This window comes from Terrapene carolina, unplaced genomic scaffold (assembly GCF_002925995.2).
Source record: "Terrapene carolina triunguis isolate 2854851 unplaced genomic scaffold, T_m_triunguis-2.0 Scaffold69, whole genome shotgun sequence".
NCBI lineage: Eukaryota > Metazoa > Chordata > Testudines > Emydidae > Terrapene > Terrapene triunguis.
In genome coordinates, this window is record NW_020664420.1 from 6,526,264 (window position 1) to 6,554,244 (window position 27,981).

Here is a 27,981-nt window from a genome sequence, read left to right on the forward strand (position 1 = left end):
TTACTGGATGACTAGCAACCCATTACCCCTTCAAACCCGTGAGGGCATGGCTGACAACATTCGAGGAGGTTCAAAGAAAATGTAGTTCTCAAAAAATCTGGAAGGTTGCACGAGATTCTACAAAGGCCCAGAACATTCTACGAGGTGAGTGAAAAATGAATCCGCGCACGGAACACCTGAAACATTTTACTTGAAACATTCTATTTTTCCTTTTGTTGCTAACAACAAAAACAGCAACCCGAGTAGGGTAACCAGATGCCCCTATTTTATAGGGACAGTCCCGATATTTGGGGCATTTTCTTCTATAGGCGCCTACTACCCCCCACCCCTGTCCCGATTTTTCACACTTGCTGTCTCGTGCTTCCCAAGCCTGGCATCCCAAATCCGGCCCTGGACAGGACCGTGAGGATGGGACTGCAGTGTTAACTTGTTTGTGTCCAAACCGCCTCTATGTCAGACAAGGCGGCCATCCATCATGGGATTGCCAGGACTGCCCTGCCTTTCCAGAGGGTGATACCACAAGCACTGCTCCCAAGCCATTCCCATGTGGCCCCAGAGGGAGCGGGAGCTGACAGGTGAGGCTCTGGGTGTCTCCCATCGGGTCCGAGTGTGGGAGAGACGTGGGGCTGGGAAGAGGCTCTGGGTCCCATCCCTCTGGACGGGACCCTAGTTAGGAGGCTCTGGCTCATTCCCCCTCCTGACTCCCCAGAGGAGGGAGAAGGGGTCAGGAGACCGGGGTCTCCCTGGATCCTTTCCCCAGGGGGCCCTGGTGGGGGCCGGAAGGAAGGGTTCTGGCTGCTCCCCCATCCCAATGGGGCCCTGGTGGGGCTCGTCCGGCGCCCCGTCCCCGGGGAGCAGGTTGGGGGCGGCGGGGTCGACGCGCTGCAGGGGCCGCCAGGTGGCGCTGCAGGGGCCAGCGGCGGGGCCGCTCTGGGCGCCGCTCGGCGGTCAGCGGCAGCCCGGTCCCGGCCGCCGGAAGTGACGCCGCGAGCGGAGCCGAGCGGCCTCCGGTGACATTTTCTCTCAGTGGCGCTCAGGGCGGGGAGCGGGGCAGGCGGCGGCGGCGGAGACCCGGCCTCGGCCCCCCATGTCCGAGCTGCTCCCCCGCGAGGGGGAGGCGAGGCGAGGAGGAGCCGCGGTGGCGGCGGCGGCTGCACTGGTGAGTGACCCGCGTTCGGCCGCCGGGGGCTCGGGCCCCTCTCCAGAGCCAGTCTCGGGGGAGCCGCCCGCCCTCCCCGAGGATCCGGGCTCGCTGGCCCCCCTCCCCCTCGCGTCAGGTCGGGCTGGGAGGAAGAGGGCCCGTACACCCGCCCCCAGCGCGCCGGGGCTCGGGTAGAACCCGCGTCTCCCCCCGCTCTGACCCGGGGAGGAAGCCCGTGAGCTGAGGCAGGGCCCGGGTCCCGGCGCGCTGCCCCGGGCTGGGCCCCGAAGGGATGCCGCGAGGAGGCACTGAGGAGGGACGGGCCTGCACCCTGTGAGTGCGCAGCGCGGGCGGGAGGGGCCCTGCTAAGGGTCCCTCTGGTGCCAAGGCGCAGGGTGAATTCTGCGTGTGTGTGTGGTGGTGGTGGTGGGGGGGGTTTAGGGGTGGTTCTAGCACCCCAGTGCCCGTGTGTAGTGTGAATGCCGGGCACCCTGGTGGGAGGTCACATCCACACCCTTGAGCTCCGGGTAATGCAGTTCAGCGCACCACGGGAATGACTTTTAAAGAACCTTCTAGCTTTTGGGGGTGGCTTTTCAGGAGCCCTTAGATGTATTTCCCCCCCCCCCCCCCCCCTTTACCACATGGCAGGAAGTGTGGGAGTGCAACACTTCACTTCTGATTTCAAGAGAAACCTAGTAGGGACCTTTAGTGTGTGTGGACTTGTTCCAGTTAAGGCTGTGGAGCGCTGGTTGAAGTGGGGGCCAATAGAATTTGCTTCTCTGTCTGACCTTTCTCTTCCTCTCTCAGGCACCCCACCCACTAGCAACCTGGTCCTTTGGCCCGTGAGCCCCTACACCCATCCCCTCCAAATTTGAACAAGTGATGCTGCAGTCTGGCATGTGAGGTTGCAGCACCACTCAGGTTTGACCTAGTTGCCCTTCCATCATGATGGAGGGGCAACTGGGCCAAATTTGAGTAGGTGGCATTGTGACCCTGGTGCAAACCTGAGTGCTGCCACAACCCTGTGTGCCAGGTGGGGATGTCATTCACTCAGATTTGTTTCAGCTGCCCCTCCGTCATCACAGAGAAGTGTCCTGAGTGGCGTTGCAACCTGGAGTGTGGGGTCAAAGTGCCCTCAGGTTTGGCCAAGTCAAAAAGTGGCCAGGTGCCTTTTCCCCCCACCACCGCTCCAGCTCTGCAGCCTATCATTCTAGTCATAAACTCTTATGCTCATCCCATCTGCCTTTAGGGATCTTACTTACCATGTTTTTTTAAATCAGTATTACCGAGGACAGAGAGAATACATAGGGGTAACTGAAATAATGATTCCTGGTATTCAGGTTTACTACGTTAGTGCCAGTGAGCACTGATGTGATGTTTTGTGTTCATTGATGTCTTGACATAAAAGCTCAACTCTCAAGTTTTCCAGTTCTTTATAGCCCCATAATCGGTTGTAACTTGATTACTCTAGCTCGCTGAATCTGTCTTGACAAGGCTGGGAAGCAAATTTTTGGTTACTTAACTTAAATAGTTCTAGAAAGAAATTTACATAATCTGATACCATAATGTGTTTTGTTTAAAAAGTCCCTGGAAACAAATGCGTGCCTAATATATGAAATAAGTAATAGACCTGTCTAAATTTATGCAAAAGTTCCAATACAAGAGTTTGTGATGAGTTCAGATTGTGCTTTCCTTACTTAGGCAAATCTCCCATTGACTTTAATAGGAGTTTCTACTGAAAGACAGTAGGACTTGTCTCCGAAGCTTTAAGTATAAAGACCTTTTAAAAATACTGTAAAATAAAACTTCACTGTCCTGCTTGGTTTAAGAGAGACACTATGGCCATGTCTAGCCAACCACTTATGCCGGCAATTTATTAGGGTGTGAAAAAAACCCCACACATAAATTATGCTGGCATAAGTGGTGGTGTGCGCTTCTTCCGCCGACATAGCTACTGCCGCTTGTTGGGGGTGGTTTAATTATGTTGATGGGAGAGCTTTCTCCCCTTGGCATAGAGTGGCTGTATGAGAGATCTTACAGTGGCGCAGCTGCATTGAAACAGCTGTGCCGCTGTAAGCTCTCTAGTATAGACATAATCTACGCTGTTGAATGTATTTCAGATGACATTTTCTAATGTTTGAGCTTTTCTTTTTGGTCCTACTCACTGCTATAAATTCTGGCATTATTGGACAGACTTTTCCAAAGTTGTCTTCACTCTTATTCAGAATACTGAAGACTCTATTCTTAAATCTGTCTGACCCCATGTAACTTAAATACACTTCTGAAATGTTTTTAATCTTGAAAGAAATCAGCCAAATTGTGCTCTGAGAAGTTTACACATTTGCCTTTGTAGTCTTTTTGGGAAGTCATAACTCAAACAGCGTAGTTATAAAGTTTCAAACTTTTGATGATAGCTAGTGTTAATATATAAGTAACGCAAAGTTTCTGACTTTGTTTCAAAGACTGTTAGAACTCCTTCGTAGAAATGCTAGTTTTACTGGAATCAGTGAATCTTGGCTATTAAAGTCAACCAAGCATAAATCTTTGCTGAAATACCTAACAGTGTTCCTTTAAATATATCAAATTTCTATTATCTTCTGAAAACAGTTTATTTAGCTTTAACCATTCTTCTGCAGTACTTGCAACCCAAATAATAATGTTATGCTATTTAGACTGATTATACACAAGTGAAGTGCTAGTCTATTTTCATTGTCTAGGCTAGTGAAATTCAAAATATAAACCGTATAAAAGGTGAAGAATGAACAAGACTTCTTCAGTTTAGTTTTTCTGGGTCTTTAGTAAGGGATTTAAAACCTGACAATTTCTTATTTAAATCTTTGTCTTTATAAAACTTAATGTTTGGCCTCAACTATCTGACAGCATCCCTTTAACCATTTTAGATAAAAGTGGTGAGGTGGGAAATGAATATAGTATCATCCTTCAGAGCAGAGGTTCTCAACCTACTTATTGTTATGTGGCCCATGAGGTGTTATGTGGGCCGCATCCAATACTACCTGTATGGTCCTGAAGATGTCACATGGGCAGCAGCTATGTGCTAATTGGGCTGCAAGCGGGCTGCGGGTTGAGACCACTGCTTCAGAGGCAGTTCTATTGTGGTGTTTGCCACACCTAGCCCTAATGTTAGGTGTAATTGTTTTTCCTGTGATTAAGTGCCAAGAGCTGTGTCTGGGGAAAATGCAACTTTCTCCCCTTCTCCAGGGTAACTGTTCTCTTAAGCCTCCTTGCAAATCTAGAATTCATTTTACAAGCTTGAAATAAAATTTTGGATGACACAGGATTTTCTGTGGTTTGGGTCTAGCAAGCACACAACCTTTTTTTCCTACCTGGAGTTTAGATCCATGTATAAGTAAATCGGTATCACCCAATCAGTGAGATGAAATGCGGTGCAGTTTGGCAATCAACAAAGCGACCATTCCTAAGACTATAATGACGTGCTTGATCAACTTGTGAGTGCTGTACTCTTGAACAGTTTATCTGCATGGTTAATGATCTGGAAGAGTCAGGTGTTTACAAAAGAAACTGATCCAGAGAAGGGTTTCATTACTTGGAGACTTGAATGGCTGGTAAAATATCAGCTAAGAATGCCAGTGTACCTATAATACCAGTGTTTTGTTAAGTGAATAATGGGGGGGAGGGGCAGAAAAGATGCTGGAAAATTATTGCTGAATATAGTAGCTGCATATGAACAGAAGGATTAGGATAACAGTTGAGATTCATTTTTTATATGCATACACGCTTGTATTTTTTTTAATTATAAGTGCCAGCTATCCCTATCTGCTTTTCAAACTAATCATTAATTGGCTGACTTCTTAAAGGCATCTCAGCAGAAGTGTGTTTTGAGTAGATATTTGAAAGAGGAAAAGAGTGACTTTGTGTTTAGTTATTTGTGTTTACTTGTATTGTGGTAGTACCTGGTCCCACACTAAAATATGCATTGTAAAAACTGCAACAAAAAGACTGCATGCTTTGAAGAGCTTACAATCTATAAGATAATAAACAAATGGTACCTCAAACAGATGATGAAGGAAATGCAAAGCAACAGCGAGGCAACTAAGAATAGCATCAGACTTGCATCTGAAGAAGTGAGGTTCTTACCCACGAAAGCTTATGCTCCCAATACTTCTGTTAGTCTCAAAGGTGCCACAGGACCCTCTGTTGCTTTTTAAGAATAGCATGATAGTCAGTGGTCACAGCACATGCCATGTAAATCCTCCTGAATTGTAAAAGAAGACATGGAAGCACCTGTGGGAAGCTGACAGACTGGTAGATAAGGCTACCATCAACAATGCAGATGAGATGGGGGTTAATGAAGTAAGACTGGATGAACAAAGAATAGAAACAGAATTGTGAATGGCCTTGAAGATTAAGAAGGAAGGATACAGTGGAGAGATCCAAAAAAAAGGGTATGGTTTGGTCAAAGCAGCAAGTAACATACCTGCTGTCAACTTTGTCTGTTGCTCTGATCACATCTCTCCTCTTTGAATCCCTTCACTGTCTTCCCAATTATACTGCATCAAGTTCAAGCTTCCGCTCTTTGTTTTTAAGGACCTTCATGGCTCTGTGTTCTTACTCGCCATCTCCTTTTGTCTTATTGTGACCACTCCCATATCCTCTGCTCCACTGACAATGCAAGTTTCATCACACAAGCATCTGTGTCCCTTGGACCCTGTAGTTTCCACAGATCTTATAGTCTAAAGGAGTGGCTGCAGCTTGTATTTGCGTAAAGAAGTTGTTGTTTAGAACCCTGTTGGCTGTGTTTATTCCCCCTCCTCCTCTCCGTCTACACTGCTACCTGTGAAAGTTTTTGAAAAATTGTTGTAGATTTTAAAGGAACACAATGAACTTTTATCTCTCTGAACACTTTATTGCCTACAGTTACTAGTAACCTCTAATATTCCTAAAACTGAAAGGTCACAGGAAAAGTGTCTGTATTGACAGCACTGGATATGTAATATAAAAATGTGACCTAAAACTGAAGATACTGGTGGGGGACTGTTGAGCAAGTATAGTAAGTCTTTCATCTCAGTTATTAAAACTGACTAGACTTGAAGCTAATGGTGTTCGTATTGCAAAACGCATATCCACATTCAACCCAGAGGGCCTTCAGTTTTGCATTTAACTTTTAGCTGTATCTAAAGCTCTAAGAGTTGCTGAGCTACCACAGCACTGGTGCCCGCTCCAATGAAATAGTATTATCTCACTTAGTCTATTTATAGTGATGATGATTTCCATGGTGGACTGACAAACCAGGCTGTTCAATTCTCACTAATATATGTGTGTCATTAGTCACACGATCCTAAAAGCAACTCAGTAAAATTAGTATTTTCTTCCTTTAGTTAATTGTACTGTTGTAATTGAGAGAAGTATAGGGGTTTGTATAAAGATCCATAACAAAAAATACTCGGTGTGTAGCATTAGATAAACTTCAGTACTGGTAACACCTTCATCATGGAGAATTATTATCCCTATGTTAGATAAGAAACTGAGCTAGAGAGATTGCAACTGAACTGGTGGCATAGATGAAATCCAGGCCAGTGTTATAGCCAGAATTAAAACTAAATAGTTCCTTGCTCCCAGTCCTGTGCTCTCTATGGTTAAAATATGTTCCCCTGTTCACACACATCTGCAATACATTTTTCATTCATAGCTGAAGAGGCCGACACAATTGTACTATTATTGTTACCTTATTTCCCTATAGCTTAGATTTTTGACACTTGTATAGTAATTTACTCATTCAAGATTTAAAAACCAGGCACAACATCTGAATTAGTGAGGTGTTGTTCTTACTCAATTACAGATGGGTTGCCTGAGGCACAGGAAGGTCAAGTAATATGCCCAAGGGCATGTGGTGGGTTGAGTTCAGGTCCAGGGTGATCCAGTATCATCTGTTTTCTCTGAATTTAACTTTGTAGCTGCCTTTCAAACAGAATATGCATAACTCACTTAGCATAATAACGTACAGATATACTATACCTCTTTTGATGCTCAATCTTTGTGGAGAAATCTTAAAAATTGTTATGATGATTACATCAGGCTACTTTTAATCACAAATAACAGGTATTTATTTAAGGCTAGATGTAGACTTCCTTTAACAGAAGCTGGCATTACTGTTCCCATTTTGGGTAAAGTGAGGTGAAGCGGTTAAGTGACGTGCCCAAGTTTACAAAGCGAGTGGCAGAGCTGGAAATACGCCCAAGGAGGCCTGACTCAGTGTACTCTAAATGTTAGATTACAATTGCTATTGTACTTTTTTTCTGAGTTAGATAATCGTCTGTTTTGCTTAAGCAATTATTCCAATATTTAAATGTACCCTATATTAGTTTGTCATAATGCTGATATCCATCTCGGGTAATGCTGGGGAATCAGGCTGACATTTGTTAGGAGGAAAACAGTTTAAGACTACTAGACTTTTCAGTTTTATCTTGGCTTTCTAATCAGTTGTCAGCTTCCAGTCCACCCACTTCACTCTGCCAGTTGTCTTTTCTGAGAATGCTTTCCCAGGGAATTCAAGATGACTGTGTAGCAAGGAATGGCAGAGCCTCTTAGGGGAAGAGGTGGTGAGTACAAGAGGGGGATTGGAGACTGACTACTGATTGCATGTGCTTGTTACTGTGGCTGAAGTTAAAATATTTTAGCTGAGATCACTTAATGTAATAGTTTCTATAAGCCGTGTGGAATCAAAACACCAATCTTCTCCCACAGAAAAAATACAGGGCCTCAAAGCAGTTCGATTCAAACTTTCTACTTTATGCAGAGCTTCTCTTCTTCCTCTTTAGATGGCCACTGATAAGGACTGTTAACATTGGGCATTGGTACAGGGCAATAATTTGAAAAACCCTAATACTACAGGTTCAGTACAAACAATATGCATGTTGACTTTCAGTATAATGCATTTTGGATAAACTTGTAACCTCAAGAGATGTTGTGAGTCACCTATTGAATATATAATGCCATTGCTGTTAGATGGACTAGATCTAATACGTTGCCTCCGTTACCACTTGTAGCCAGTCAGGCACCTTTGACAAGACTAGATGCATTCAGCAAAATAGCTGCAAAGAGAAGACTTTTCTTTGTCTTTAGTGAAGCAGAAACTGGCCTTTGGGGGAAAAAACATGCTATGACTGACTTTAACATTTGATAAATGAGAAGTATTTAATATCAAAATTAAAATATTTGAGAGACGAGTGAGGTCAAACACACTGCAGGCTAGCATGGGGACGCTGACAGTGCCTGTAGCAAACCCAGTCTCCAGGCTGTCAAGGTAGCACCTTTCACTAGTACTAGTTCACTTTAATTAAGAGGAAAAGTAGAGGAAGTATTGTAGTTGTTTATTCTCTTCTATAATATTAAAAATGTGGAGGTTAATGGTAAAATTATTAATAATGGGCTGGGGGTGCAGGCTGTGGGGTGGGGAATGAGGAGTTTGGGGTGCACGAGGGGGCTCCGGGTTTGGGGGCGGGGCTCAGGGCAGAGGGTTGGGATGCGGGAGGTGGGTCAAGGTTTGGTGCTGGGGGTGCAGGCTCTAGTGTAGGGCTGGGGATGAGGAGTTTGGAGTGCAGATTTGGGGCGCCGGCTTATCTCCAGCGGTTCCTGGTCAGCAGCACAGCTGGGGTGCTAAGGCAGGCTTCCCGCCTGTCCTGGCACTGCGGACTGCGCTGTGCCCCGGAAGTAGCCAGCAGCAGGTCCGGCTCCTAAGGGGAGGTGTGCAAGCAGCTCCGCGTGGCTCTCACCCGCAGGCACCGACCCCCAGCTCCCATTGGCCGGGAACCGGTGCTTGGGGCGGGGGCAGTGCTTGGAGGACCGTGGCCCCCCTGCATGGAGCCGGACATGCTCTGGCCACGCCGCCCAGTCTGGCCTGCCAGAGCACGCTGCAGCCGCGCTGCCCAGCCTGGCGGAGCAGATCCAGCCAGGACAGAGACATCCTCCCCAGATAAGGTGGGAAGGGATGAGATGGAGAGAGTGTGGAGGTCCCAGGCTAGGGGTGGGATCATGTGAGGGGTGGTCACAGGGGTTACTCCCCTGACTCCCAACTTCTCCCCTCCCTCCCCCCCCCCCAAAAAATTTCCCCACCAGTTGCTGTCCCTGCCTGTCAGGGTAAGCAGCTGGCGTGCCGGCTGACACTTTGTTTACTTAGGTTTACCTCCATGCCTGTGGACGCTCGAGGTAAACAAACCATCTTGGCCCACCAGCGGCTTATCCTGATGACCCAGGAGCCAAAGTTTGCTGACCCCTGAATTATAGGATCGGCTTATGAACGGGTTATAAAAATTTTGCATTTTTACTTATCCATCTTGGGGGAAGGGGGTCGGCTTATAAACGAACCGGCTTATGATCGCTTATATACGGTATCTTGAGTAGTTTTGTATCATCTGCAAATTTTGCCGTTTCACTGTTTACGTCTTTTTCCAGATCATTTATGAATATGTTGACTAGGACTGGGCCCAGTACAGATCCCTGGGGGACACCACTATTTATCTCGCTCCATTCTGAAAACTGACCATTTATTCCTACCCTTTGTTTCCTATCTTTTAACCAGTTCCCAATCCATGAGAGGACCTTCCCTCTTATCCCATGACTGCTTACTTTGCTTAAGAGCCTTTGGTGAGGGACCTTGTTAAAGGCTTTCTGAAAATCTAAATACACGATATCCACTGGATCCCCCTTGTCCATATGTTATCAGCAGCTTTCAGTTCTATTTGATCATACTGTGCTGTAGATTTCCATACAAGGGCTATCAATGATAGATGGATTCAAGTTTGAATCCATGCTCTGCCTGATTTGGAACAGGGACCTGAACCCAGGTGTGTTCAAATAGCTGCTCCAAATTATGCAAAGCAGTGGTTTGAGGAGTTTTGTGCAACTCTGGTGAGTGCCCTAACTACTGGGCTATTAGCTATTATGGGGCAGATGTCCGTTAGGGGTGTGTGTGTGTGTGTGTGTGTGTGTGTGTGAGAGAGAGAGAAAGAGAGAAAGAGAGAGAGAGAGAGAGAGAGAGAGAGAGAGAGAGAGAGAAAGAGCTGACCTGGCTTAGGTGCCTAACTCCAAGAGCGGGTTTGTGGCTGTGAATCCCGAGAGAGGTAGATGTTTCCCTCTGGCCTAGAGTTAGGCACCTAGCTACCTTTGAGGGATGGTGCTTAGATGCTGCACCTCGCCTTGGAATTCTTACTGGCTAGTTTAGGCAGCTCCCCACTCAGCGTGTTGGCTTCTGTGAACCCCTTTTTTAGGAACCTAACTCTCCCCCTAAAATGCAGGGGGAGGCTGGGCACTTAACTTGGGGCTGTAAATACTACTGGCCGGCAGGGCATCTGAGTCCCTTTGTGGATCTAGTGTCTTCTGTCTCCATTTTTAGGAACAAGCAGTTTATAAAAATCCATCTCTTGAATCTTGAATTCAGAAGGAAGAAGTCTTGTAGATTTGAAAACGCTGACCACTCACAACAATGGAATATAGACAGCCAGGCATAGTGGAAGGGAAACACTTAACAAAGCTAACACACCTTATCTTCTGTCCTCTTCTCCTGTATATTAAACTCATGAATTTATTTTAGCAAGGAAAATGATTTTGCTTGGTTCCCTTTCAGCTGGTGAGTGTGTATAGAGTGCTGAGTGCAGGCTCATGTCCTACAAGTATGTTTTGGATTATCTTTGCTGGTCAGTCTTGACTAGTTTTCTTTAATATTCTCCCTTTTTCAAGTTCACCTGTATTAATATTTTTAAATAGAGATTTTTTTTGCTTACTCATGCTGGAAAAGGACTGTCTTTTTCAAGAATGCAGAGGTGTTTCACAAACATACCATCTCTACTGAGTCTTGGATGGTTTGTATACACAGTCTGAGGGCTTAATAGAAATAGTTTATTTTTTAACGTCATTTGTTTATGCAAAACCTGTTGAAGCAGAGCTTTAGTTTCATCCTTTCATCTCATGTTTCTGTAATCATATTGGTTGGAAAGGGTGGGGTGTCCAACCTTTTAGGATTGCTGCTGGGCCTGAGTTATGAATTAACTGGTTAAACAGCCAAGTCCACTCCCCAAAAATGTTCCATAGGGAGAATGGTGTGCTATTGAATCAGCTTTAGGAGAGTATTTTTCAAAGGACCATTTATATAAAGTAGTACAGTATCCAGAAGGTGGTGGCATAGTGGTGTGAAAAAGGCTAGACGTTCTAGAGCAGCCCAGGTTTCAAATTCAAGCAAAGGTGACTCCACCATCTTGAGTTAAACTGAGTACCATGCAGTCGTCTGTTGTTTTATGTATATGGATGTGCCTGGCACCTTCTACGAGCAGATAAAAAGATACAGTCTTGGAGCTTGCAGAGTAAATCAGATCAAGAGCTCAATAAAAATGACAGACTGTGGTGGGTGGGAAGGAAAACATCCATACTTGCACACCTGTCTTGAGGGAGGCTAGTATTTCCAGCAGAGAGAGGATCATTTGAATTGATTTAGTTTTGCTTGTTTTCCTTTGGTTACTTAAATATTTTTGTTATTGAACATTTATATAAAACTTGAATTCAGTGTTAGATTATCATTGATGGGCTTCACGGAAGGAGTAAAGAAGGGTTTTGAATTGAGAGGGTGGCCTATTGGTACTAAAGGGGAGGGAGGGAGTTCCAAGCATAAAGGGGGGAGTGGGGAGTACAGCTGCAGGGTGATCTCGAATGCCAGTGTCCTGTACTTTCCACTTGGGGGTGTCAGGGGTAACGGAGGAGCTGAGGGAGAGGGAAGTAATCGTTGGGAAGGAGCCTGAGTGTGAAATTGGAAGGTTGTTGGGCGTAGATGGGAGGAGTGTGGAACAAGGGTTTTTTGGGGAGGGATTGTTAGGGAGCCTCCACGATGCAGACCCTGGCTGACCCATAGTCTCTCTCATTCAGTCAGGCACATCTGAGACTGCCCCGACACAGCGCAAGGGCCGGGCCTGTCCCAGAAACACCCTGGGGCCCTACCTCTCCATGCAAGGCACACCAGGTGTGGGCAGGCAGGATCCAAGTGTGGAGGGGCTTGGTGTGGGATGAGAGGATTGTGTGGGGCAATCTGGGTGTGGGTGGCCGGGTGCAGGGCAATGGGATTCTGTAGGGGGATCTGGGTGATGGTGGTTGGGCCTCAGCAGGGAAGTCTGGATGTTGGGGGATGGGGCTGGGCGGGGGTCTAGGTTGGGGGGGCTCAGCAGCAGGGTCTGGGTTTTAGGGGCTTGGGGCTTGGTGGGGTAGGGGTCTGGGTGCAGCTGGTTGGGGCTCAGTGGGTTTGGGGGTCGAGGTGTGGGAGCCCTGTTGGGGGAGGTCCAGGTATGAGGGGTTCGGGCTTATCAGTGTGAAGGTTGAAGTGCTCTGGATGCAGGGGGTGAGGCTCAGCAGGATGGGGGTTCGGGTGTGGGAGGCTCGGTGGGGGGGTTCTAGGTGTGGGGGGATCTGTGTATGGGGGCATCCAGATGCACGGGGGTTGGGCAGATGGGGGAGCAGCTCCCTGTCCGGTAGCTCCTTCCCCCGTGGTTGAGGAATGATGGGGGCAGGAACTGGGGGTGGGGGACCTGCAGAGCTTCCTGCAGTCAGTGGAGGTTTCTGGGGGTGGGTTTGACCTGGCCCTTGGCCGCTCCTTGCAGGGGAAGAGCAAATCCTGTCTCTCCCCCCACCCAGTGGGGACTAGCAGCTGAACCCAATGGAGGGTAGGAGCCACTAGTCAAGGTATTCCTAGTCCCTGCAGTGGTTTACCTCTCTGTTGGCTGCTCCAGGTGCCCGAAATGGTGCACCCGCGCTGCTGGGGAGGGTCGCACGTCTGCTCTTGCGGCTTCCCTTTGCTTCCCCCATCAGAAAGTCATTTTTCTCTGGGGAAGCAAAGAAATCTGCGGGGGACATGAATTCTGCACGTGCGCAGTCGCGCAGATTTCCCCCAGGAGTAATAGAGCAGTAGACTGAGAACCAAGGCCTCTTGGTTTTATTCTTTATTCTGTCACTGTCTTGGTGTGGTGTTTGGACAACTTTTTGTGCCTCTGTTTACCCATATGTAAAATGGAGACAGTAATACATGTATTATGGAGATCTTGTACGGTATAATTGGATTTCTGAAGTTCTTTAAGAGAACTTGCTTAAAGGTTAGGAAGAAATGCTTAGTATTTCTATGTCTGCAGTTGATGCATTGAGGCAGAACCCTTGAGTTTCGCAGTCCTTCTGGATCAATGCCTGAATTGTTTGCAAGATACACTGTAATTCAAGTAAAGGTGCCCTATTTGATAGTGTGTAAATTGCATACATTTTTATTGCTTAAGTAGAAGTCAAAATGAGCACAAGTTGATTTCTGTGAATACTTCCTTCATAAAGATCATGTTAGATATTTAGGTGTCTTTACATACGTGCATTTTCCATGCACTGTTGGGAGGAGAAAATCCTTTGTGTTACATGGATCTGACAGTGCTGTTTTATAGAACTGTTTTCTTAATCTTCAACCAAACATTTGTTCACTAAGAAAAAGGACAAAATTGTTTTGGCTCAATGGAATTCTAGGGCATTGTGTAATTAAATATCCATTTGAGCCTGTGATGTTTCACAAACTAGTTTTCAGTGCAGTGGTTTTCTGATTTAAGTAGCCTGCTTGGTTTTTCCTTAAGGTTACCTTGAGAACTTATGTACCATGTTTCCAGGAAAGGGTGGGAGTATTTCAACATAACCTTTTTGCTTTTCTTTCCTCTTTATATTTCTCAAGTAGAACTAAAATAATATTTCTTGAAGATTTGTTTTTCCTTAGCTTTTTGCAGAGACTGTCATCCCTGTGTGTTCTTCCCTGCAGCACGGGAACACTTTGAATCTTGGCAGACATCTCTGTCAGGATTGCTATGTACAAGGGACACTTTTATTTAAAAAAAATCAGTATTAGTAAAAGATTGACAGATGTGGAGACTGCAGACCTGGCTCCTCGGAACAAATATTTCCCACACAGCCTAACTAATGTGCATTGTTCCTGGCCAGGTGGGTACTTCCAAGAGTGAGTCTAATAAATTATCAATTACAGGTGACTGGCTAAATGCTACTCCTTACTCCATGCCACGGCTAGCAGGGAGAGGTACTGCCACCAGGAGAAATTGTTGGTACCCTTTCCCTTTGCCAGTACTTCTTCCATTAGTCCTCTTTGGGGAAATGAGGTTGCATGTTTCCTGAAGGTGTTTCTGGGTGCTGAAAAGACTCTGGGACATGAGCCCTTTCCCCACCCTTATATCACATTAAGATTGGGGAGAGTGACTTTTTCTTCAATCTCAGTGCCTTTAAGTCTAAGGCCAGGTCTTCAGTACAGACATATATCAGTATAACTATGTCGCTCAGGGGTGTGAAAAATCCACAGCCCTGAGAGACATAGTTATACTGACCTAACTCCCTGTATAGACAGCGCTATGTTGATGGGAGAGCTTCTCCTATTGACATAGCTACTGCCTCTCAGGGATGTAGATTAACTATGCTGACGGAAGAATCTCTCCCATCGGTGTAGGAGCATCTTCACTTAAGTGCTACAGTGGCACAGCTGCAGTACTGTATGTGAAGACGTGCTCTAAGGCACTAGTCCTTATGCTTCTAGCTGGAGCATCTTTGTTTCTGTGAAGCAGCAGGGTGTAGATCTTGATTTCAGAATGGAATCTTTAAAATCACCAATCTGCAAGGGGCATGTAGTGATGTGATTTCTGGTGTCTAGCGGTGATATGGTGGTATCAAAAACAGGGAAGGTTATCTTGAAGAGTATCATGAAATCCAGAATTTCCATAAACATGATTACAAAATCACCAGCATGCTTTGGGACTTAGTGTATTACCATATGTGCAGATAAATAGTGGAGAAGCAGCAGGGATCTGTATCAACAGAGCTGAAGCATGACTGCTGAACATCATCAACCATTTGCCCTGTTGACTTCTGTACCCTATGTAAATCTCAAGTTCCCAGAGCTTCCCCTGGCCCAGGCATTTGCTGCTTCCCTTCTGACTCCCTAGCTCAAAAGGAAAGGGAATCATGGACTTTGTTTCCACAAAGTTTTCTTGGACCCTTAACTCCCATATGGTATAGCTTCTCCAGTTATAGCTTGGGGACAATTAATGTAGACAAAGCTTGGAGGACTCAAGGTTAAAAATGCCTGAGCCCACATGAGTCTTGTCTACTCTGCTGCTTTAACCAGTGCTGCCAACAGAGAACTGCACCCATAGCGAATTACAGACTAAAAAAATCTAATGTAGACAAAGCCATGGGATCCATTCCCTGGTATAATATATCCTATGTTTGACCTAGGACAAGTCACTTAACCTCTCTGTGCCTCTGTTTTTCCATCTGTATAACCGGTATATTACTTAATAATAATGAGATTTGCCAGTGAAGTACACGGAAGTATTATAGTATTAGGATGCTTTTACATCTCAGTATATTCACTTTCCTAGTTATAAGTTTTTTTTTTTTTTCCTTTTTGATGTATGCTGTAACATTTGAAAAGAGGCAGAGAAAGTGGATCTTATGAAGTTATATATTGTCCATAAGAATTCTCTGTAGAAATTACCAGCTTCAGAAGGCCCTTCTCATATTTTGTCCAGCGGAGGGCAACAAAAATGATTAGGGGGTTGGAGCACATGATTTATGAGGAGAGGCTGAGGGAGCTGGGATTGTTTAGTCTGCAGAAGTGACGAATGAGGGGGGATTTGATAGCTGCTTTCAACTACCTGAAAAGGGGTTCCAAAGAGGATGGATCTAGACTGTTCTCAGTCGTACCAGATGACAGAACAAGGAGAAATGGTCTCAAGTTGCAGTGGGGGAGGTTTAGGTTGGATATTAGGAAAAACTTTTTCACTAGGAGGGTGGTGAAGCACTGGAATGGGTTACCTAGGGCGGTGGTGGAATCTCCTTCCTTAGAGGTTTTTAAGGTCAGGCTTGACGAAGCCCTGGCTGGGATGATTTAGTTCGGGTTGGTCCTGCTTTGAGCAGGGGTTGGACTAGATCTTCTGAGGTACCTTCCAACTCTGATATTCTATGTTTCAAACTAGTTTTGCTCATTTAAGTACTGTCAAATGCTTTTTCTCTATATACATCGCCATGCTTTCTTCTTTAGCATTTGTAATTGTGATTCTCTCTTAGAAGTTTCCACTTTCTCATTTAGTAAACCTTGATTTGTCATTCTTGTGTTTTTTCATGTTGCCCAACACTAATATGACAAGTCTATTTCCTTGTTTAAGTAGCCAGTACAATTAATAAATGTCAGCACAGCACTGAAAGTTTTGTTAATTTAAGCTTTCCTTCCTTCACTGGTGTCTGTTTGAAGTACATTTATGATCCCCTCCCCCCTACTGTAGCATCTGACAATCAGGGCACTTAGGGAGGAGTGAAATATATTTTTAAAAAAAAACCCTCAAGATTCAGGATGATTCAAGGGATTGGTAACATAATCTAGAGCTTTTTCCAGCACCCTCTGAGGTAAGGAAGTACTATTATTCCCATTTTACAGAGAGGAACTGAGGAACAGAGGCACCCAACATCTCATAGGGAGTCTGTAATGGAGCAGGGAATTGAACCTGGATCTCCCAAGTCTAGATTAGCACCTTACCCATTAGACCATCCTTCCTATGGGAATGGACAGGGATGGTGTCCCTAGCCTCTGTTTGCCAGAAGCTGGGAATGGGTGACAGTGGATGGATCGCTTGATGATTACCTGTTCTGTTCATTCCTTCTGGGGCACCTGGCATTGGCCACTGTCAGAAGACAGGATACTGGGCTAGATGGACCTTTGATCTGACCCAGTATGGCCATTCTTATGTTATACAAGTACTCATTGTCTTTTTCTAGATCCTACAGAAATAGTCTTTAAAAAGCCCTCCCACAAATTAGAACATAGCACTGTATACTTTTTTAAAATAATGAATGTTGACAGTAGTAACTATTAAATTACCTTGTTAGCACATGCAAATTTTTAGGCTTAAACAGATTGTCCCCTTTAATTTACATATAAGTGGGAATGATAATTGAAAGATTTTTGCATGGTTTTACACAGTGGTGAGCTGGAGCCGGTTCGCAAGAACCGGTTGTTAAATTTAGAAGCCGATGTAGAACCGGTTATTAAAGTGGCCGGCGGGTGGGCAAACTCCGGTCCGCGGGCTACATCCGGCCCGCGGTACCGTCCTGTCCAGCCTGCCTGAGCTCCCAGCGGGGGAGGCTCCCCCGGCCCCTCCCCCGTTTCCGCCTCCCCCTGCAGAGCCCCGCGTGCTACGCCGCCGGCGCCAGCGCTCTGGGCAGCCCCTGCCGCTTTGAGCAGCATGGTAAGGGGGCCGGGGCTGGGAGGAGGGGTTGGATAAGGGGCAGGGAGCGGTTGGAGGAGGCGGAGGTTCTGGGGGGGACGGTCAGGCAACAGGGAATGGGGGGGGTTGGGTAGGCGTGGGAGTTCCGGGGGTCTTTCGGGGTGGTGGTGGATGGGGTCGGGGCAGTCAGGGGACAGGGAGCGGGGCGAGTTGGGTAGGGGGTGGGGTTCTGGGGGGCAGTTAGGGTGGAGGGTCTCGGGAGGGGGTGGTCAGGGGACAAGGAGCGGGGGAGTTGATGGGTTGTGGGTTCTGAGGGGGGCAGTCGGGGGCAGGACGTGGGTTGGGGTCGGATGGGGGGAGGGGGGAGACAGGCACGTAGGGCTTGTACTCACCGCGCGGTTCCCTACTGGATCTTCGGCTGCGGGGGTGGGGGGTGTCTTCACTCACTCCGGGTGAAGGACCTGCCGCCGAAAACCCGGAGAGAGTGAAGACGCCCCCGCCGCCAAAGCGCTGCCGAGGACCCGGTAGGGAACCGGTTATTAGGATTTTGGGAGCTCATCACTGGTTTTCCGGTATGTTGAAGTTGAAATTTAAATGTGGATGGAAGGAATCTATGATAAAGATTAAAGAATTAATGCTATTTTTATTTATAATACTTTGGAGGTGCTCAGATACTACAGTGGTTGGGGACCTATAAGTTAGCTTTCTGTACAGCTTGATTTTAACATTTAAGATGGAACAGTGCTGTTTATCGAACTATAACGTGAAGTAAAAGATGCGATTGAAACTTTGTGTGGATAGAAAGTGTTTCCTGTCACCGGCCATGCCATTTTATGCTGTTCCTTTGACCAATCTTATCAGCTAAACCAGGTCAGGATGGGTCAATACTCATATCTGAGACCTTCTGGGAGCACCTAAATGTTGTATGAAGTATTGTTAGTACTTCACTGTAAGTGAACCATCAACGCCACTTCTCTCTGGGCTGGTACTAAACCAGAGCCTCAGCAGATTTAGTGGTACTCGAAGTGGACTGCTAACACTCATTGGGTTCCCACTGGCATGAAAACTGAACTATGATGTCACCCCTAAAGGTGGCCTCCCCAGGGGTGACATCATAGTTTCCTTTAACGTGTATTAAAAGTGTATTAAAAATTGCTTCTAGATAAAAGTTCAAAATCTGCTTATATTGTATTAATTTAAACTTTCCAAAGTAAGAGTTTATAAACTGCAGTCATTTTTAGTTCTGATCTGTTGTGATAACTAGCTCAGATTGAAGTGTATTTTGTACAATGATAGTGCCATCTTTCATTAAGAAAGGGAAAGCATTAAGCATGTCAGTATAACAGACTGAGTTAACCAGGAAAAGGCAGAAGCTAAAGAAAAGTACCACAGCCAAAATTGTAATGTACCTTACAAGCTTTAACTGAATAAAGAAGTGGTCTCACTGGGTGAAATTGTGGACATGACCAAAAAAGTAGAAGTGATTCTGCTATTTGAGTAAATTGTCATTACTGTTCTGTTCTTATGCAGGTTGCTTTGCTGTTGAAAACCTAATCTAGTTCCCTCAGTCCTCTAGACTCCATGCTGTGAGACAAGGAGGAGTTTGGAACTCTGAAATGAAGATGGAGGCGGTGGGAAAAGTAGAAGAACTCATTGATTCAGAAGTCTCACCAAAACTCCCTGAAAAACAAGAGGCAGCTCCTGGTGAAGATGGACCTATAGAACTAGACACATGTGCTCAGAAAGATGGTGTGCCCATTGTAGCAGATTCTGTGGTGCTCTCCTCAATGCCATGCTTACTGATGGAACTGAGACGGGACTCCTCGGAGTCTCAGTTAGCCTCTACAGAGAGTGATAAGCCAACAGCAGGCCAAATTTATGAGAGTGACTCTTCTAATCACTGCATGCTTTCCCCTTCTTCCAGTGGGCATTTGGCTGATTCAGATACGCTGTCTTCCGCAGAAGAGAATGAGCCCTGTCAGGCTGAAGCTCCTGTAGAGGGAGACCCTTCTGGAGTTTCTGGGGCTGCAGTTGGGAGAAAATCCAGACGATCCAGGTCTGAAAGTGAAACATCAACTATGGCTGCCAAGAAAAATCGACAGTCTAGTGATAAGCAGAATGGACGAGTCACCAAGGTAAAAGGTCATCGGAGCCAAAAGCACAAAGAAAGAATCCGGTTATTAAGACAGAAACGGGAGGCAGCTGCTCGCAAGAAATACAACCTGCTGCAGGACAGCAGTACCAGTGATAGTGACCTGACCTGTGACTCAAGCACGAGTTCATCAGAAGATGATGAAGAGGTTTCAGGGAGCAGCAAGACAATCACTGCAGAGATACCAGGTAGAGGATGTTTTTTAAACTGAACTGTAAAGTGCCTGACATCGTTTCTCAGCTGTCATGCTAAATTAGATGAGTGACCCTTGAGAAAAACCAGGAGAACTGCAGCTCTATGTAAATTTGAAGACTGCAGTGTATTAACAAGACATGGCAAATTTTAAAATCTGTTCTGAGGTTTTCAGTTTGCTTTTGCACAACAGCAAATTGTAGAAGGGACTATCTTAAATCTTGGAATTTTCAGATTTTTCTTTGTAAACATATATGAACTCTTATCAGTGCTGGTTAGACGGTAATAATCATAACAGCCTAATTAGCCAATACATTATTATAAGTGGGCAACTGCACTTTAATATATTACAACAGCACCTCAGCATCTGTGTTTGAAATAACATGGCATATCTATTGCCCATTTTACCATAAGGCCCCATTCTCCAGTGTTGCACTTATGCTGTGCTTTCCAGCTCTACATTTCAAATTATAAGTTTACTTAACCTTTTTGTTAGTTACATTCATGCAAATTGAAGCTGGCCACTTACTTAGTGCATAAATAAGAATTATTTGTACATGCCCCAAATTGTCCCCACTCCTGGTATCTCAAAATTTTAGGAGTAGGCCAGTTCCATCCTTCTGTGTTCTATGAATCTATAATTTTTATATTTCCGAATTCTCCGATATATCCATGTTGACAAGCTGGGTGCAGCAAATTATTGGGGCATTCTCATGATTTTTATAGCAGAAGAAAGATAAGTTCTTAAAGTTTCTCGTCTGGTGAGTCTTCGTTATTTAATTGGTGCAAATACCATGGTCAGGATTATGTGTGAACTATTTTTCCAGTATACTATACCTCAAAACCTTCATCGTATGGCAACCTTAAAAAATAAAATAAAATTTAAAATAAAATTTTTGGTTTGCCAGTCTTTCCTGGGTGGATCTGCCTTTTCCCCCTTTCTGCTAACTAAAGAGGTTGTTTGGGGGATAAACTGCATGCTAAATAACAGCATATTTCTGTAGTTTAAAGGAAGATTTAAAGGAAAATGGCAGTCTTAATAACTTTGACAGCTAAATGAATATATATATAAAGATAAATTTACATACGATTTTACAAATAGCTGTAACTGTTTCAACTTTAATAATGGTGAATGGTGCTGGTCTATCTGTTTGAAAACTGATATTTTGCTTATACTCTGTAAGGCTGCATCTCTTTGCTAGGATGTAGATTGAACACATGAAATGCAGTTTATCATTGGAAGGTATGGGAAAGGTACAGACTTCCATAATTATGTGGTTAATTCTGTTTTTTGTTTTTAAAAATAGAAGTTTATTTAATAGTGGTTCAGTAGCTATATTTACCAATTAAAATAGTACAACGTAACTGATAACTTTGACAGTCACTTGTCTCATTATTTATTATTTTTAGAGTGTCCTCAGCACTTGGGGCCTGAGTTAGAACCCATTGAAGACTCCCATTGATTTCAGTGGGCTATGGATCAGGTCCTTCGGAACAAATAAATAGACCAGGGCCAGCTTTTCAAAGGTATTTAGCTGCCTACAGTTGCAGATAAGCCCTAGTGGGGTTTTCAGAAGCACCTGGGCACCTAGCTCTCATTGATTGCAATGGAAGTTAGGTGCCTAGGAATTTTTGAAAATCTCACTAGGCACCTGGCTGCATCTTTAGGTGCCTACATACCTTTGTAAATCTGGCCCTCAGTCCTGGCCCTGAAGAGCTTGCATTCAAAGGTCCTGATCCAGTGCCCACTGAAATCAATGGAAGGACTCTCGTTGACTTCAGTGGACATTGCATCAAGGCCTAATTTTACATGTGACACAAGGAGTGAGCATACAAAACACTAGGGGACAGCAGTGACCTGCATATCTTCTTTCATAGCCCATGTGTTCTGATTGACACTAAACAGTGGGTTTCTCTTTGACTATTCTTTTTTTAAGTGATGTTTAAGACATACTTCATCTTTTTTAATGAATCCTTGCCAATTGGATGCAGTGATTAGAATATATTCTTTCACATTTCAGTTACCCTTTAAATGAAAAGGGTCGTGAGAGAGATGATCCAGAATGCATCCTATTGTTCTATGTGGGCTAGTGAAAATTAATAGATTTAATAGGTGTACTTGAGCCTTGAATCTGACCTGAGTTTCTAACTGTCCTATTGTATGTGGCTCACTAATGATCTGGCATGACTACTTTTACTTAAAATAAATATTTATTCTGCTTGATCCTTCTTTGAATTGGGTGAACTGGTTATATTAAAGTCATAATTATTTCTCTTAATAGAGAGCATTGAGAGAGCATAGCGAGTTGACATTGTGTTGTGAATAGGACCCTCTAAAGACTTTAAAAATGAAAGACCACTCAGACACTAGTATAGGGCGGCCCAAAGTGCAGCCTGAAGGCCAAGTTCAGCCATATTTACCCCTATTGGTGATAAAAGGGTGATAAACTGCAGGTTTAATTGCACCTGAACTTCAGTAACAAGAAACTGCTGTACATCTATCAAGGGAAATATAAGAATGAGCAAATGCGTTCACTTATTTTGAAAAATTCTGTACCTCTTCATGCAAATGACTTATGACACTGTAACCCTCAGTGTCATAAAGTTTGGATGCTCTTGCACTAATGAGTTGTTGTTTCAAAATTGGCTCAGCAGCTTACCATAGATGCTGTTTTGCAGACATGTCTAGCATAAGCATGAAAAATAGCTATGCCAGCAAAGATGCTCCAAGATTATAACTTTGCTATAGGTGTTTTTCTTAGCACAGATATGTAGAGATGCAGTAAAAAAGAATAAAATATTCCTGCTGTCATCTTCTGTCAAAACATGTAAAATTATTTTACAGCTATAGGGAAAAAAGAGTTTGTTTTAAACCTGTGGGTAGTTTGAAAATTAAAGTGATGTACTTAATAGGATACAATTGGGTCTTTAATGCTAAAGGATTTCACTGAACATCTTCCATTTTAAGAGTGAAGATAAGTAATTTTTGAACCCCACAATATGATTGCTTTTGCAATGAGTTTGGGATGATTATTAAGAAAAATGTCCCAATAAATGCATAATGATGCCATAAACATAAACAATCTTACTAGCTTTTCTGCTTTCACTCAAACACACGATTTCTGAACCAGACTATTTTGCAATAGAATTTCAATTCTCACTGCTAATCTGCAAACTCGATAATTTTCATTAAAATATTAGCAGTCTTATTTCACTTCTCAGCAAAGGCTGAATAGCAAAGTATTATGATGAGGTTCATTACTAATAGTTCATTACAATTATAACTACATTAGTGGCATACATGACAAAAGTACATTCTGTGAGGCAGTATTCTTGAATATTTGACGTTGTTCCTTTACGCACTATAGGCACTATCCCACACCCATTGAAGTTAGTGAGAACCTTTTCATTTATTTCAATGGGCACTGAATTGGGCTCCAGTCCAGTAAACCACAATGGCTTGTAATTAATGCAAATTAAGATGCCTCTATTGTATGCCAATATTGATGTTCAATCTTTAAAATACAAGATGCATTGTATCCTTGGATACATGATGGCATTCACTTTGGGCACTGATAAAATATGATACAGCAGCTTCCGCTAGCACTTCTGTTATTGTTTAGGGTTTTGTTCTTTGTGGATTTCCAATTTCACCGTACAAACTGTCTCTGGATGAAGAAAACTCGGCATGCAAAATGATCCTAGGAATCAATATTTGGCTTAAAACAATTTGACTCTTCTTAAACTATAAAAACATAATATTGTTATTCCACACACCATTGTGCGCTACTATAAGTCAAAAACAGTTTTGAATGTTAAAAAGAGCATTAATCCATGTTTTAGGCTAATATATGGGGGAATATTGTTAAAAGCCGAAATATTAAAGTTGGAAAAGTTGCCATTTCATGTATGTAAATTACCTGTATATTCATAAGGATTTTTAGTATGCAGGCCTTTCTAACACATGGTGCAATTTACATCGGTGCAGAGGGCCAGTGCAAAGCATATGAACCATTTCAGTTTCACCTAAGCTTCGTACCTAGGTCTTTTGTTGGCACTCTGCCAAGGAATGAATTTTAACCGAAGAGAATAACTGAGGATGATTATTCAAGAGCAGATATATTTAAAAATCTGTTTGGAAAGATTTAGCTGTAAAGTATGCAATTTTCCTTAAAAGTACTGGGCTAGTGTATCAACAAGTGAGACCCCCCCCACTATTAATAGCTAAGGACAAGATGCAGCATACCATCTTAAACTGATCTTGCCAGATCTCATAAATTAAACAACATTGATCCTAGTTGTTACTGGGGTGGGAGACCTAAAGAACGCACATAGCAGATTCCGCTTAATAGCAATCCTGATATTAGCAACTTCCGGTTAATGGCAACATATTTCCAGGAACCAATCCCATGCCATTAACATCAATTTGAAAATGCGCAGAGTACCCCCTGCAGGCAGGTTTGTGAGGCTGGAAAGGTAGTGCTGGGACTTCTTTTCTCCGGTTGCAGCCCTGCAAAAATACAGCACATCCTAACAGTTCCTTCTGGGGCTTCAGCCTCTTAAACTCTCCTTCACACAGGAGATGGGGGAGCTGTGGGCAGAGCAGTAGCAGGAAGAGGGGCTGCAGGCTGGATGCTAGAGCTGCGGTACCTCCCCCTGTGCTCTCCGGGTTGTGCCATACCAGGGGACCCCACACAGGGAAGGAAGCTCAGGGAGAGAGACTGCAGCTCCATAGGTCCCAGCACCCCTGCTCCTTAAGGAAAGCCCTGGCATCTAGGCTGCTCCCCCCAGCAGAACTTCCTTCCTTGGCTGCAACTTCCTTCCTTGGCTGCTGTCTTCTGCTTATCAGCAACTGATGGGTAACAGCAACTCTTTGCTGGCAATCGAAGGATTACTAATAAGGGGAATCTATTGTACATAAACAGTGTTGGTGATTTCAGTAGCTGGTGCTCTAATCTCTAAGTCAGTGTTGAAACCACTGCCCCAGTGCAGTGCTGAGGGATGTTATTCTGCTGGAGCTGCTATGTTTCAGATGAGGCATAGTATTTATATCCTGATCCCTTTATGGTCATTAAAGTTTCCAAGGCTGTTTGGTGTCCTAGCCAAATTCAAAAGCTATAAAGTTTACAGAGTGCAGAGAGATCTATTAGATAAATGTTATTGTTTTAATATCATGCAAAAAGCACCTTGAAACTAGACTTTATGGCACGCAAATCTGCCAATAAAATTGAAAGATTGACTGAGGCATGTTGCAAACAAGCCTCTTGTAAAATTTCATGTACAAAATCATACATCATCTTTTACTTAGAAGTGCAAAAGAAGTATATCAAACTGATATATTTGCTACTACTATTAAGTTAAAGTGTAATTATACTCTGAATAGTGCTTCTTTAAAAATGGTGTAGGATTACATATTTGTGTCTCAACAGCTATCATATCAAATTCCTTCAGCTGACAAGTTAAAAAAGCATGTTTTTTTTCTAGCTTCTAACCCTGCAAACTCATCCCAGGGTTTTGAACGTCAATCTGGGTTATTTCTTGCCCATCATCACCAATAATAAAAAAGGATTGGGCAGTTAGAACTTAGTTAACAAGTTGTTAGGATCTGATCCAAAACCCTTTGAAGTTTCCCATTGGTTTAACTGAACTTTGGATCAAGCCCTTGATGAGCAAGCATAAATAGAGTTCAGCTTACTCTTATTATATTGATCTGCAGTAATATTTGGAAGTAAAAAGCAGAAAATGTAAGTTTTGTCAGTAAATAGATGTGACCCTGAATATACGCACAGGAAGCAGATCTGTTGAGCAAGATGCCATTTTAAATTATACTTTCTAATCACAACCTTGTTTTAAATAAAATGCAGCCCACACAATTGAGACCAAATATTACAAAACAGTTTGCTATTGAATAGAGAACTTGAATGCTGAGTTTTAGCCTGTTTAATATGAAAACAGATGAGTGATAAGCCCTTAAAACTGGGGCTCGTAGTGGAAATGCCCTGTGACCCTTAACTATAGTATTGCTAATAATAGAAAATAAGAACAGAATAATCTTAACTATTGGTAGCTATCCAAAATTTAAGGATTCTTCTACATGTCTCATTTAAATGGCTTCTCAGAGAATGTATTGTTTAAATGACACTGTAATTTCCTATAAAAGATACAGTAGTAACACATTATTGGGGCTTTATCTCATTATCAATACATTCTGGGTCTAGGTCATCCAGTGATTTCTCTGCATTTTAAGGTATTTTCTGTTGTTCATAAGATATGATAGCCTATGGATTTTGTAAACAATAATGACTTTGTTTACTAGGACACCCATATCCTATAGCAAGTCATTAGGTTTATAAAGAAAATTGTGAACATCCAAACAGACTCTTCCAGAAATTTAGCTGCATGAAAAAGCCACTTAAACGTATTTATTAATTTATTAGCAAATACTAATAATTTAAATGTAAACTCTATCGGTTAATTACCTGTTTTTAATAGCTTAATGTGATCCTTGTCTAGTTGTGAAAACATCTAAATAAAGTAACCCTTTATGTATTAGGACAACATAACTGTTCCAGGTATACGCTGTTGACTTTTCCTCATACAGGTTCAGATCCTCATGTTACTGTCTTTTTTTGAGGTGGCATTTTGAGGAGTTTGCGCACCAAAGCATAGATTACCGTTGCCTTTCTTTTTTGTTTAGAAGCTAAAATAATCTAAGATGGGCTCCTCTGCTTAGATTGTTTCTGACCCTTCCAATGACAGTCATTTTAGCACCTCACTGAGAAGGGAGAGCAAGCAGTTTCCTTCTCACTGGACCCGGGAAAGAGGGACTCCTAGAAACAAAATGCCATTTTTCTGACACTGTGGAGAATAAGGGTCAGGTCTTGCTCACATTTGAGTCAAAGGGAGTTTTGCCACTGATATCAATTTGAGCAGGCTTGGGCTTTGCATGGGTTACCCCTGTGGTGTGTTTAGTCTTTCCTGCCATCAGAAACAAACAGAAGCTGTTTCACTCCTCCTTTCCCTATATAGCAGCATGGTGTTACTTACATACTACATGCAAGATCAGGGTTTTTTTTGTGTGTGATATTTTATTCTTCCTTTAGTGTCCAGTGTTGTTTTAGAAGTAAAGGCTGACAGGGCTAAAATTTGGGTTTTGCTACTTGAAACAGTACAATTTTAGTATCAATCTCTATCTCTGTTATGTGTACAGTTGTGTGTGTGTTTACCCATCCCTTGATGGTGGTGGTGGTGGGGGACTAACTATTTAAGTAAAATGTGTATATTATTGAGGTTTATCCATTAAAATCTGATATTTTTGTATTGCTGTTTAATGGCGGTATGAATTATATCATTAAATATTGTACGATGTTTTGATTTTTGAATCAACAGTGAAAGCATCTAAAGTTTCTGTGGGAATCGGACTAAATTTGGTTTCCAAAACCTACAAGCACATTGTGACAGCAGAGTTTATTTAAATATTTTTAAAGCCAAGAACTTGAAGTAATAACTCTGTGGTGCCCAGTGGGTTTTTACTTTGAAGTAAATGCTTCTGGTTAATTTGGAGGCTGCAGATTGGTCTCCCAATATTGTATCCATCTGGCCATAGTTAGAAAAGTTTATACTGTTTCCTGAGTTAGCATGCCTTAATAAACACTATAATGTTCTTACTTAACGTTGTCTTATCAAATGGCCTCAATGTCTTTAAAGCTGGCTACAGTCGTGCTGGGGGATCTGGAGGAGCGACCAGGGAAATTCCAGGATTGCTTGACAGGGGCACCGTGTGGGATAGGAACTGCATAGGCAATGTCCTGGAAGAGGCCATGAACTGCTTTGCCGAGATGCAGAGGCAGACAGAGGAGAAATTTCGCATGTGGATAGAAAAGCTAACCCGTCTTGACACAGATGAAGAAAGCAAGCAACAACTGGAGCCCAGGGAACCTAAAATGCAACTAGTTGGCCAAAGAATTCCCCCTACCACACAGTCAGGGGCATACATGCAGATGCCTGATAGCCAAGTACTTCCACAGCAGTCCTTTAATTCTTATGTGAGCTATCAAAATGTTGACACTACATTAGAGTTTCCAGCAACTTTTAATAACAATTTTCCAGCTGTGTTTCCAGAGAATGGGAATATTGCAGAGCATGATTTGAATCAATCAAAAACTTAGTCTTTAAAATCTTGACATTACCTTGTACTGTGCTAAGAACAAAATTTGCTTTTCTCCATGCAAGTA

The 27,981-nt window shown here is 43.5% G+C and overlaps 1 protein-coding gene across 1 annotated transcript; it reads left to right on the forward strand.

The window, feature by feature from the left end:
- Positions 1 to 1,123: 1,123 nt before the first annotated feature.
- Positions 1,124 to 27,981, forward strand: CUNH18orf25 (chromosome unknown C18orf25 homolog). The gene is made up of 3 exons (XM_024214599.3): positions 1,124 to 1,159; positions 18,934 to 19,743; positions 27,455 to 27,981. Exons 2-3 carry the CDS (start codon positions 19,020 to 19,022, stop codon positions 27,913 to 27,915), a joined length of 1,185 nt encoding a protein of 394 aa, XP_024070367.1. The 5' UTR covers positions 1,124 to 1,159; positions 18,934 to 19,019; the 3' UTR covers positions 27,916 to 27,981.